Here is a 12,546-nt window from a genome sequence, read left to right on the forward strand (position 1 = left end):
CTGAGAGAAGGAAACAGGAACCAAGTCTTAATTCTGTTCAGGAAATTAGACACTTTAAAAACAACTTCACTAAAACTGGCCTTAACAGAGTTTTGTAGCTTTGCATATTGTTAAAGATCACATCATGAGAGAGCTGCAGAAGTACTTCCCTAACAGTTAAGGTCTTGTGAAGAATGCTGTGGTCATTCAAGAGCTTCCTTGAAGCCACACTGTTTGTCAAGAGATCTGCAAATTCCAGGGGGCCATACCATATGTACTGTGACTTTTAAACATGCTGAACACATTTACAGTTCTGAAAATCACCTTCAAGGAGCTACCAACTTCTGGATTATTTTTTCAAGTAATATGAAATACCTTTCTCTCTAAATTCACAAGCCAGGGATAACAGTTCAGGAAAGAAATGAAGGTTGCCTATGAGAATGAGAGAGGAGGAATCTTTTCTTAGTTCGCAGCCTAAAACCCTAATTCCATCGCGGCAAGGACAGCGACTGCTACAGCTACTCCATGGCAGCCTTTAGAGAACAGCCCAGTCACCCTCAGAAGGCCTCATGCTTCAGAAATGAAAGAATAGCTCAATTTCCAGGGTTCTGACAAAAAAAAAAGCCAACACACTTGTGATGAAAGGCAGCTAATTCTCTGTGAGGCACAGAAACCCATCTGTCCAGCAGAAACCAACAAGGATCTAAGCTGGATTTTGTTAGCATCCCTAACTGGGTAAAAACCCAGCTCTCCAGCCTATGTGCAAGTATATTGCTCTACACTCAAAAAGGAAAACAAGTGACTAGCAAAGACTGAGAACACAAACTGAACCTCCCCTGGATAGCTCCAATTTAAATACTGTGGGAACAGTTTCATAAGTTTCTCACTTGTTACAAAATCTTAACTGTTACAGACACAAACCAAAAGTACTTTTACAAGCATTCAAAATAGTGTTACCCACTGTAATTTCAAGTATTAGTTTAATATCTTAATCCTTTTATTTATCAGTTACTGCTTCCACTCAACATCCCCCTGATCTGTCATCTCACCTACACTGCAGTGAAGAAACATTCTGAAAACACAGCAAAGACTTGGAACATCAAATCAGAGACACAACATCTGACAGGCAAGTTACTAAACACTGATGCGCTGCGGGTTTTTTATGCAACACTTGAAGAACATAACACCCATTAGTGGAATGAAACAGCACATTACTCTCCCTCTCCTTTTCAATCTTTTGCACATTCCATGCACATATGGAGTACTCTCAGCTCTGTGAATGCCAGGTAACATTTTTATTTTTTTTTTAAGACTATGGAGAAAAGAAATCTTGTTAAAATTAACAGTTAAGCAACTCCTGGGTTGTACCGCACCTTCCAAGCAGCAGGGAAAGCATGCAGGCAAAAACCCTCAAGTTGCTTGGTTGAAGCTTCAGTAAACAGGCAGTAGAGAAACAGCACCAGAGACTAACTGCAGACTGAACAACGAGGCGTTTATTTAATCCCACAAAGTTATTATTCACAGGGGGGTATGTCAGGGAAGATTTCAAATAAAGAGAAGAACTTTCTACTTGATTAACAAAAGAAAGGGGGGATAGCAAAGAGACAGATAAGATTTGACATAACCTCGAAGATTCTGTTTGCAGCAGCAGTCTCTATGATGGAGATATGATGGAGTTTGTGTAACAGTTGTTAACGAGTAACTGAAATAACACCTTCGATGACAGAAAGAAGGAAAAAGTTTGGCGATGAGAACAAAAGACCTGTATGAAAGGCATGCTGTGCAGATAAGAAAAATCTGAAGAGTTTATATGTCATTTGGACACGAAGATCTAAAAAGAGGTCAAAGTCATAAAGATACTTGGATTACAAGTCTGACTGACAGAACAGCAGCATGGCCCACAGCCATTGCTAACACATTAATAAGAACCATCTGAAAGCAGACACTAGAAAGAGCTCTCTCAAGCTTGGCAAGTGTGAACTAGAGATAGACATCTACATGATGCCAAGGAGAGAGAAAGGTTGAACCCTTCAATGATGTAGAGAAAAGTCTGGTACTTGAATTCATATGTCTGGTGAAATTGCAGAGATAAGGTTGGAGGGAGAAGAAGTGGATTAATAAACAAAGCCCATTATAACAACCAGAAAGTGAGAGAGGACCAACAAGACACTCAAGAAACAATCAAGAGTGAGGACTTAAGTGAAGTGTAGATAAACAAAAGTATTGGGAAAACGAGATTAACTGAAGATCAGTGTCAGACAGGTCAAAAGCGGCTCACATCCAGGAAGGTACAGGCATGGTATTTTCCTGTCCAGTTCAGAACCAGAAGCACCTAGAGAGAGTCTCCAGCTGACTGAAGTAGAAGAAAGCTAAACTGAAGAGGAAATGCAGACACAATTTATCAGCACAATCAATAAGTCTACAGAGTAAGGGAAGATAAAGCATAAGCTTGATGCAAACTAGGTCAACATCTCTCATTTTTTACGAAAGGAGAGAGTAAAGCATATTTGGACTGTGAATGAGAGTAACAATAAGCATGTTGTATTCAATGTGTCCTCAATAGCCACAACACGTTTAAATTCCTTCAACCGCACTTAAATCAGAGCTTCTCCCTGCAGGTACATAAACCCTGTGGAGATACCTGTGTGAAATGTTAACCCTAAGTGCGACTGTCATGTAGCACAGATCATCCTTCTGCATTTAAACTCCCAGTCTTCAGAGTGAATTCATGCTACTCCACCAAACAATCCTCAGAACACCCCTTTTGGTGAGGGTTTTTTTGTAATGTATTTATTCAGTACTTTGGTGGTTGGGGTTGGTTGGTTGTTTTTTTTTCCCCATGCTTGTTTTGCATGGAAAATGTGTTTGAACAGGCAAGTCTTCAAGCAGAAACAGCTTCCCAATTTAACTTATCACACAGAAAATTAAAAGCTTAAAGCAAAGCTTTGGCATTTTACCTTGTGTTTTTTGTTTGCTTGTTGCATAAATCCTCCTTACCAAAGTAACATTCTAAAAAGAATGCTATTAGCAGTGGTATTCAAATTAGATGCTAACAAACATAAGAAATTGAAGGAGGAGAAGTCTAACCTGACCACGTCTTATATCTACAATACTGCTCAGTCCATCCTCCGTTACACATTCTGCTGCAAACATATTATGAAACATCTAACCAAAGAAAACAGAACTGAACTGAAACTGCCTCTTATTACAGAACGCTGTCAAATGTAACCGAAAGCAGTTTGCCTTCTCAGTGTCTCCATACTGTATTAGTTAACAAAGCTACACATATTTAAAAAAACGCCTCCTTATGCTTTATAATGTGAAAGTGCTTTTTGGTTAACATGCCCCAAAAGCCTTTGCCAGTGATTTTCTATGCTGGTTTAGCGACTGGGTGTATTTTATACTACCCCACTATTCAATGCACCCCTTCCAGCACCACTTCTCAGCGCTCAGCACTTAGCACTGACCTAACCCCTACTCTACGGTGGGTGTTAAAGCTAGTCGGTAGCATTCATCTCATTGAGGTAAGGCAGGCTTAGAAACACAGCACCCAGCACGCAAACGCCATCCCCATTCCCCACAGCGTGCCTCCAGGATGCTGGTGATCCAACAACTGTTCCAGCCCAGCAGTTTGCTCCCAAACCCAATGCACATGCACAGCGCGGGCACACCCGAATTCCACCAGCAGTCTAACGGGCCAGAGCTGCTTTACTTGTGACTGAAAGCAGCTCTTGTAACTGCTCCCCAAAAGCCTCGCAGCCTGATCCTGAACATCAAGATTATAACCGGGTAATCAAAGAGAGCTGTAGGGAATTTATGGAAAACACCCTCGCGAGTCTGCAGGCAGGAAAATACAAATGAAGGCCAAGAAGTTCGCAGAAGAGCCTGAAAGTAGAAAGTTTATGCATCATTAAGGCGGGAGAGGCAGACTGCTGCCGATCTAAGCGTTACTAATAGCACTGCAAGGAGAATTTCGCTCAGTTCTCGCAACCTCCACTTTGTTCCTCCCCCAGAACCGCTCTTCTAACAACTCCGTACCGCACAGCTGGAGAAAATCTAATCAGAGTACCCTGCAGGAGGAAGCCTGGAGATCCTGATCAACCAGTCTCCTCTGCGGTTTAACTTAAAAACCTCCATTAGTTCCGATAATGCCGAAGCACCAGCAGGGTAAAGCTGTAAGTAGCTGTCTGCACGGTTTGGCAGGCGTCAGTGGTTAAACCGCTCAGGACAGAGGTGCTCGGCTGCCATGTGCAGTAAGCTGGGCTCGGACAATTAATTACTACCGATTACAGCTGGGAACCACAAGGACAGCCTGACCGAACAGAGCGGAGCCGCGCTGCTCCGGAGTACATTAAGCAGTCCCCACAGATGGACACAGCAGGCGCAAACACCCCGGCAGTGCCCTCGGGCTAGCTCTGGGGTGCTCCACCACAGGACCCTGTGCCACCGGCGGCTGTTCCGTGCGCTCGGCGCAGGCCGAGGAGCGGCTTTAAGATGGCAGTCAGCCGCTGCCCGCAGGTAACCGCGGGCCGTTTCCCGGCAGCTCCCCCGCGCCTCCCGCCGTTACCTGGGCAGCCCCGGACACCGCCGTCCCTCCCCCGGGGGCACCGGCGGAGAGCTGCGAACCCCCGCGGCAGCGGGGCGGCCCGGGCGCTGCCGACAGCGCGGCCGGGCCTGAGGGGGCTCTCTGAGGTAACTCCACGCTCCCCACCCACCGGGGGCCCCTCAGGGTGACGGCGGCCCCCGGACCAGCGCGGTGCCCGGCCCAGAGGCAGCCCCGCAGCGCGGAGGACGGGACGGAGCTGCCCCGGCCGTGAGGTCGCCGCGTCCCGCCTGTCAGCGCCGGCGGGGCGATGCTCGCTCCCCTCAGCGGCCGGAGCAAGGGGACCCGCTCGGGGAGGGCGGCGGGGCCGCACCCTCGGGGCAGCACCTGTCCCCTTCACTCCCGTCCCCAGCGTCCCACCGGCGGCGGGGCTCGGCTCCGCGGGTCACTCACCAGGGTGCTCCCGGCCGGACGGCGAGCAGCTGCGGCGGCGTGTCTAGGGCGGGCGGGCCGGAGCGGGGCGCAGCACAGCACAGCACAGCGCTCTGGAGAGCCGGTTGTTTACTGCCGGGCCAGGGCCAGGGCCAGGGCCAGGGCCAGGGCCGGGGCCCCGGCGGCGAGGCGGAGCAGGCGCGGCGAGCCCCGGCGCCGCTCGCTGCACGGGCCCGGGGAAGAATCCCAGGAATGATGGAATTCTCCTCCTAGCAGGTGGGCAGAGCGCCGCGGCCCCATTGGCTGGGCCCGGCTATGAGGTCAGCATAATTAGGGTAATGAGCCGCTGACATCATAACCTCGCAGGTAAAGAGAGCGCGGCGCGGGCGGCGGGCAGGAAGCGGGACTGCGGCAGCCAGGCCCCGCCCCGCCCGGCAGCCGGAGCCGGAGGAGGAGCAGCAGCCGCAGTGCCCGCCCCGGGCTGGGTGCCGGGGGTCAGAGCGACGGGGAAATGAACGTGGTGTGGGTGCGTTGGGTTGTGCTTGCTTTAACCTGCCAGAGGGGAGACTGAGATGAGCTCTTAGGCAGAAGCTCTTCCCTGTGAGGGTGCTGAGGCGCTGGCACAGGGTGCCCAGAGAAGCTGTGGCTGCCCCATCCCTGGCAGTGTTCAAGGCCAGGTTGGACACAGGGGCTTGGAGCAAGCTGCTCTAGTGGAAGGGGTCCCTACCCGTGGCAAGGTCTCTTCCAACCCAAACCAGGCTGGGATTCTCAGAGCGTGTTTGGTATTTTCAGGACTCCGGCAGTTTAGGAGCACATCTTGCTAGAATATTTTGCCTGTTCTGAGTAATTTGATGACAGCTTATACATACGAATGAGCCACTTTCAGAGGGATGACAGGCCAGCCGGGGCCCCGCCACAGAGCTCTGTAGGGCTGCAGGTCTGTGGTGGAACCCAAGAAGTGCACAGCACAAAGAAAATACAAAGAATTGCAGTAGAATTCTGCTCATGGTGTTTCCTGTTCAACTCCTCCTCCTTTCAATGCAACAAACATATACGCTACCATAATAAATGCACAGGTATATAAATGGCAGGACAACTGTCTGTTCTCCCAGGGGAAAAAAGTACCAAGACGCAGTAAGGTTGATTTTAGATCGCAAAACTTCAATTTCCATAGGAAACAGTGGAGGGGGTTCCCACCTTTGCCCAGAGGTGCAGCCAAGCAGCATGGGAGGCACTCAGGAAGGGAATGGGAATGGGAATGAGGCCATCAGAGGTTCTGATTCCACAGAGGGTCTGTGCTGTCCAGTTCCAACTTCAAAACCTATCAAAATCATGCAAGATTAACTGATACAGAAGCATTTTCACATCCTTGCAAGGACAGGTCATGAGATCTCAGGGCTGTCACACGCTAGCCAAAAGTGCATTCCAAACACCAAATGAAATCCAGATTTCGACTCAGCACACACAGTATATGGAATAGAAAGATTTCAGTTGCTACAAAGCTGAAAGGCACATAGTCTAAGAACAACCATAAACATTATTTTATACATTTCTTAAACTCTCTATTTATGACATTTATAAATAGTATGATATTCTTATTTTTTAAAGTTGATACTGTATTACCAGACTACTAGAAAATATTTTCATTACCAGCAAGCAGGAGTTTATGACCTAATATTTGAAAAAATGGTAGTCAAAATAATAATGTAAAAACACATTCTTGAAATAAATTCTTGAAAAAAAAAGAAAGACAAGAAAAATACTATGAAATACAGAAAACCAAAAACCAAACCACAGGCACTGAGAAAAGATCTGAAGTAGACATTGGTACATATCAGGACAATGAGTTGCTGCAAACTACTTGCAAACCTTTTTAATGCGTATCTTCAAGAAAAAAGCATGCCACTCCTGTTTGTAAGCGCTGGAAGGGAAGAGGTAGGCAGTTTCTTTGTTTAAAGAGACAGAGCTCCTGGGACAAGGAGGAGCTTGAAAAGGGAGCCGTCAAAACAGCTTTTGATCCTTTGGATACGCTATAGCAGCTCCCAGCCAGTGTTTTGGAGCAGGATATTTATTAAACAGCTGAAGAGTCTGAGGGAACATCGGCTTTCGGGGAACGGAGACCCTGTGCATTCCCACAGGAACCCCGTCGGCACAGACAGACCGCTCCACTGCAGTTAGGTGGAATGCTTGTTAACACGAGACATAATAAAGTGCAAGCTGTCGGATGCTGGAAATCTTTGAGAACAACTCTTACCAGCTAACACACCATGAGAAAACCTTGCTGAAGCTGCTGAACTCAGCACATGCTAATGCTCAGCCAAGCTGCTCAAAAGGCAAACTCACAAATTAGCAAAGCAAACCCGATCTTGTTTGATGAACTGTATTTTGGTTTGCCTTGGGATTCAAACTTGGGTTTCATTCTGCACTTAAAACTGAATGATATCAAAGGCTCTTCGCTGACTCAGATACCAGTGAAACCATAATTTGCTGAAACACAAACTGACCCGGATAGTTGAGGGTTTGTACCTGAACTAGAACACAAGTGCTTCATCCCAAGCCCATGCACCCAGGCAGAGCACCAAAGGTCCAACTCAAATCCTGGGCCAGACTCCAGTTGCCACTCCTGCTCCATATGCCTTCATCACTGAGAAATGACATTGTCCATGCAGTCCAGCCAAGGAAACCGTGTGAAGGAGCCAGGACTGAGTGACCCCATCTCTCTGTGCTAGCACCAGCAGAGGCTCCTGGTTCTCTGCTGTGGAGGATGCTCAGCAAGCAAGGATTTCCTACCCCAAGTCTGTGTGACAGCCCACATCCCCTGGGCCCACTGAACATTGCAGACCAACATGTCAGCAGAGCTCCACAGAAAGACACCGATTTCACAAGCAACAAACGCTGCTAGGTCATTTCTGGGTATGTTTTGAGACATTTCTTTCAACAGTTACCACTGTTTCACAACTTGTTTTATTATTTTCCTTTTTAATGGGGGGGGGAGGTATTACACCAAGTGCAGTTGCAGTCTGTAGGGTGATCTGATAGCCTAGTTCTATAGACCCCACTCAACCATTAATCTTGTAATTATTATTGAAATGAAGCCTGACATCTGTTCCATGTCCAACTAAGAAAATAAAACATTTCCACTATAACAACAGCTGGTTAAACGCCTTGGGCAAGCATCTCCCTACACATGGGCCACAGCAGCGATATGCCTCACTACTGTGAAAAACGTCAGCATTAACTAGACATGGATCTCCATGTGGAAAGAGACTCACACATAATTTGTTGAACTATTTTCAAGTGGTTTCAGCTTGTAAGACTATCAGCAGGGGGCATGTGTTGTGTCCATCAACAAGACTAAGTGTACAGCTACAAAGAGATGCATCTTTTTTCTTCAGGTGCCCATCTGAGGAAGTAATGTGCCAGCTGGCAGTCACTGCATAGAATCATAGAACAGCAAAGGTTGGAAATCCTTTAGGATTGTTTTAGAGGACTACAGCTGTATGACCATAAGAAATCATTTCCACATAGTGCCAAGGAACTTCAAAAAACTGGATCATCCAGTTCCAACCCCCCTGCCGTGGGCAGGGACACCTCACACTAAATCGTATCACCCAAGGCTTCATCCAACCTGGCCTTGAACACTGCCAGGGATGGAGCATTCACAACCTCCCTTGGCAACCCATTCCAGTGCCTCACCACCCTCACAGGAAAGAACTTCTTCCTTATATCCAATCTAAACTTCCCCTGTTTAAGTTTTAACCCATCACCCCTTGTCCTATCACTACAGTCTCTAATGAGGAGTCCCTCCCCAGCATCCCTATAGCGCCCCTTCAGATACTGGAAGGCTGCTATGAGGTCTCCATGCAGCTTTCTCTTCTCTGGTCTGAACAGCCCCAACTTTCTCAGCCTGTCTTCATGTGAGAGAGGACTTTATCAGAGTTCTCCCAGTTTCTTACTGCAACCTCGTTTCTGCTTTTCTAACAACAGCAACACAGATACTTGTGTTACAACACAAAGGAATGCACGGTTACCTTAAGTCTGAAGAGAAGCCCAAGATACACTGAACTCTGCTCACAGATGATTACGTCTGTGCCCAAAGGAGAAACTTTTCCCAAAGCACATTATTTGTCACAGGCTTCATAAAGTGACATTGCTTCAATTACAACTCATATCTCTATCTATCCACACCTCCTTTTACCAAAATAGGTTGGATATACACCAAATGACAGCAGCTTTTAAAATCCTGTATCAAAATACATTTTATCATAAAAATTACATAGCCTCACAAGCAAACATCTCTTCTTCAATGCTAATCCTGCTGAACTCTGAATCTCAAACTCTTCCCTGTAAAAAGCCAGATTCATTTGCACTGCACCTCAAAGCTACCACCCGAATTCACATCACTGGCACATAAGGCTTGAAAAGACACTTTACATTTTTTTGAAGATGGTTTATTATTTCATTAGACCATAATGTGTTAAACTGCAGTAATTCCAGACAGACAAGTTGATCCAAACTGTAAGTTGATGGAGATGGTTATTTATTACCTGCTTCAAGACAAAGCTTGCCCTCTTCATAATTGTCTGCCCCATCATCCAAAGGAAGATTAAAAGAGACAGTGTAATTTCAGTTGGAGCAGGGTCATAACAGCAGCATAATCTTCAAGCAAACAATGAGATACTTTCAGAGTCAAACAGAAATATGAACACCACTAACTCTGTTCTTTCAGAACATTTAACCACACTTACTTTCTGCTCACTTTGTTCCAGAGAAAGGAAGATTCCACCCTATGGAGGTTCCCAGAAGATGAAGACAGACAAGATAGCTGAGCAAAAAACAAAAGGGAAAAAGGAGCATTGGATTAACAAATGAAAAGGCCCCTTTGGCCATAACCCACTGCCTTTCACTCGTTACAGTTCTGTTAAACACCAAGCAAATAACCACAACTGGTTCACAGCAAAACTCCAAACAACAAACTCAGTGTAAAAGAAAAGTCAGTCTAATCAGTGATGCACAGATGTAGGTAAATACTCAGTGTATTCCATTCATTATCCACTTCTTTTCTGATTCTGCCCATCTTCTTGTGCAGTAAATACACCCTAGATTTAACTCCCTACTAGATTTGTATCCTAACTTTCACACAGAACAAGAGAAACCCGTGCAACTGGGATCATTAAAATCACAAACAGGTTGCAGTTCATGGTAAGACGTGCAATTATTCTCAGAGTTTGCCTAGTAACTCACTGTAAGCTACAGAACTTACAGACATTTCAAGGCTGTAAGAAAAAGTTATTTAGTCACCAGAATTCCTTCTAAACCAAAGACACCAGCAGTGGGTTGCTGGACAAGAATAACATGCCTGTTTAAAGGAACTGGACACCAGAAGGCTGTCTAAAGCCCTTTTGAATATCCCAAACTGTCAGCTTCAAGATGCATCAGGGAATCACAATGGAAGAATCCAGTTTAGCCACATTTGTTGGATGAGACCATACTGTTTCTATGATGTGCCAACTTTATAGCTCTTATGGTCTGATATTAGGAATTACTGAGGACTTGAAGTTCTTACTGACTAGTAACTTCTAGTCTAAGGTCAGTTACCTCACCAGAACAAGCTGGCGTCCCTGCAGGTCTCCAGATGTGCACTGTGATTTCGGAAGGGCTTGCAGAAGGCTGCAGGTGACCCCAGCACAGCCTCACTGCTGCAGTCCCTGCCTTTATGGGGGACAAGAACCACGTCACCACTCGGGCAGCTGCGCTAATCCAAGTGGAACATCAGCCAGCCACCAGCTCAGTTCAGTCATGAAATCAGGAGGGTAGAAGGGTCTGGGGTTCTGGGAGGTTTTCTATTGTTTTAAATACAAACAACACAATTTCAGTTTTATGTTGGAAAAAGAATCCCACTGAAATTAGTCAGTCACAAATAAATTCAAGAGGGAACAGAGGAGACACATCCTTAACAAAAAGTAGAGCAGAAGAAAGCAGATCCTTTATTTTAAAAGCACCTACGAAAGTACAACCTTTAAATGTAATCCATTTTAAAATGTCATGAGAACTTACAGCACAGTGATGTAGTTCATCATCGACTGCTGTCTGTACAAACTCACTTTCAAACTGTCAAATTGCTACTGACTCAGTCAACTACTTGACAAAATGCAGAGTCAGAGTACAGCAGTGTGCAGTGTGCACAGCCTCATCCATCCTTTAGGCTCTATGCCCCATTACCAGACTTGGGAGGCAAGGAGGGAACAAAAAGAAGACAAAGAAAGATTGGGTAGATTTTGTTGTGAAAATCATTTGGATTTAAATGGCTTTGCCCCAGCCTGTAATGCCAAAGCTCTGCGACAGCACCAGGAGAAAGACATTGGCAGGCTGCTTCCTATCGGCTCTTCCCCCTCCCGCACCACTGCTTGGAGCCTTCTAAGAAGCTACAAACTTCTTGGCTCTCACTGTTGTCTCGTACAGGGAGTGAGTCAGGCATTTCATCACTGCCGAAGAGCAAGACAACTTGAAGATGGCAACACTGAAAGAAAAATCCAAACCCACAAACAAACCCCAGAAACACTGCCCCCTTCCCATGCCGCACATCTAATTTTAACACAGGAGCTTTGGAGAGACCTTGGCAGGAGGCAGAGATTAAAAAATATAACCCATGGTCTGGGAACAGCAGCTTTCAAATTTACCAAGTGCACCATAGAGCTAAAGCGCTTCCGTGCAAGAGAAGTCAGACAAATGAGTTTAATAAAGGCAAAACGAGATATCTAACCAAACTATTTACTTAGCTTGGTTAATTGAGTAGGGGAGGCATCTTAAACATCAGGCTGAAGTCTTTCCAAGAAGGCCTCTAGGTACAACCAAGGCAAGTGAAGGAACCAAAAGACAACCGAAATATGATAACTTTTTAATACCTTTTTAAGGTATTTTTTATTGTTATTTTTTAAAGGCAGCCCCTTCTGGTTGCAAACTCCTCACAATCCGGTTCTACTCAAATTTAAAACCAGGAAAAGTCCTGCATAGCCATTACATTGGCATGAAGTTTCAGGCAGGTCAGAATACTGGTCTTTGCAGCTGCATGACTTTCATTTCCTCAGAAACAGTACGTGATTCACTGTCAAAGCAGCCATCCACTGTTAATGAAAAGGCTTGGGCAGCACGGTGGATTCTGAAGGTTGAAATGGCATGTAAGTTCCGAGACTAAAGATGTAACTGAAATCTTGGGGAGTGTTCATGACCAGTTCCAGGATGTGTAATCTGAAGCTTCATGTTCCTGTACTAAAACCTAATCAATTTCTTAACATTTGTGATTTAACAAGTTTGAGTAAGAGGTTAAAACATGCAAGAGTAAGAGACTCCCTAAAGCAGTCATTAAGTTCAGGATCAGTTAACAACTGCACTGTAGATTTTTATCTAGAAAACCAGGTAAATAAGGTCACTACAGAACTGTACGAAACTACAGTATCAAAAGTGACAGAGCAGCTGTTCACTCAAAAATATACTTGAAAATAGCTTTACAAAGGTAACAGCTGTTCTTCCTGCAGTAGACAGTACAAAGAAAATTCATTTTCCACACATTCAGACTACGTGGCCAGCAGAAG

At 45.6% G+C, this 12,546-nt stretch overlaps 2 protein-coding genes across 2 annotated transcripts in view; both read right to left on the bottom strand.

The window, feature by feature from the left end:
- VGLL4 (vestigial like family member 4) overlaps window positions 1-5,049 on the bottom strand; it is a 75,742-nt gene extending 70,693 nt beyond the window's left edge. The window contains exon 1 of the mRNA XM_062620281.1: window positions 4,976-5,049. The gene's annotated coding sequence lies outside the window, so the exon portion shown is untranslated. The remainder of the gene's footprint in view (window positions 1-4,975) is intronic.
- Window positions 5,050-6,057: 1,008 nt separating this feature from the next.
- Window positions 6,058-12,546, bottom strand: part of TAMM41 (TAM41 mitochondrial translocator assembly and maintenance homolog) — a 35,468-nt gene continuing 28,979 nt past the window's right edge. Inside the window, exon 9 of the mRNA XM_062620700.1 lies at window positions 6,058-6,275. Coding sequence (XP_062476684.1) covers window positions 6,269-6,275 — 7 coding nt within the window. The 3' untranslated portion in view covers window positions 6,058-6,268. The remainder of the gene's footprint in view (window positions 6,276-12,546) is intronic.

Source organism: Pezoporus occidentalis, unplaced genomic scaffold, assembly GCF_034315485.1.
Source record: "Pezoporus occidentalis ecotype Australia unplaced genomic scaffold, CSIRO_AGI_Poc_V1 ctg106, whole genome shotgun sequence".
NCBI classification, from domain to species: domain Eukaryota; kingdom Metazoa; phylum Chordata; class Aves; order Psittaciformes; family Psittacidae; genus Pezoporus; species Pezoporus occidentalis.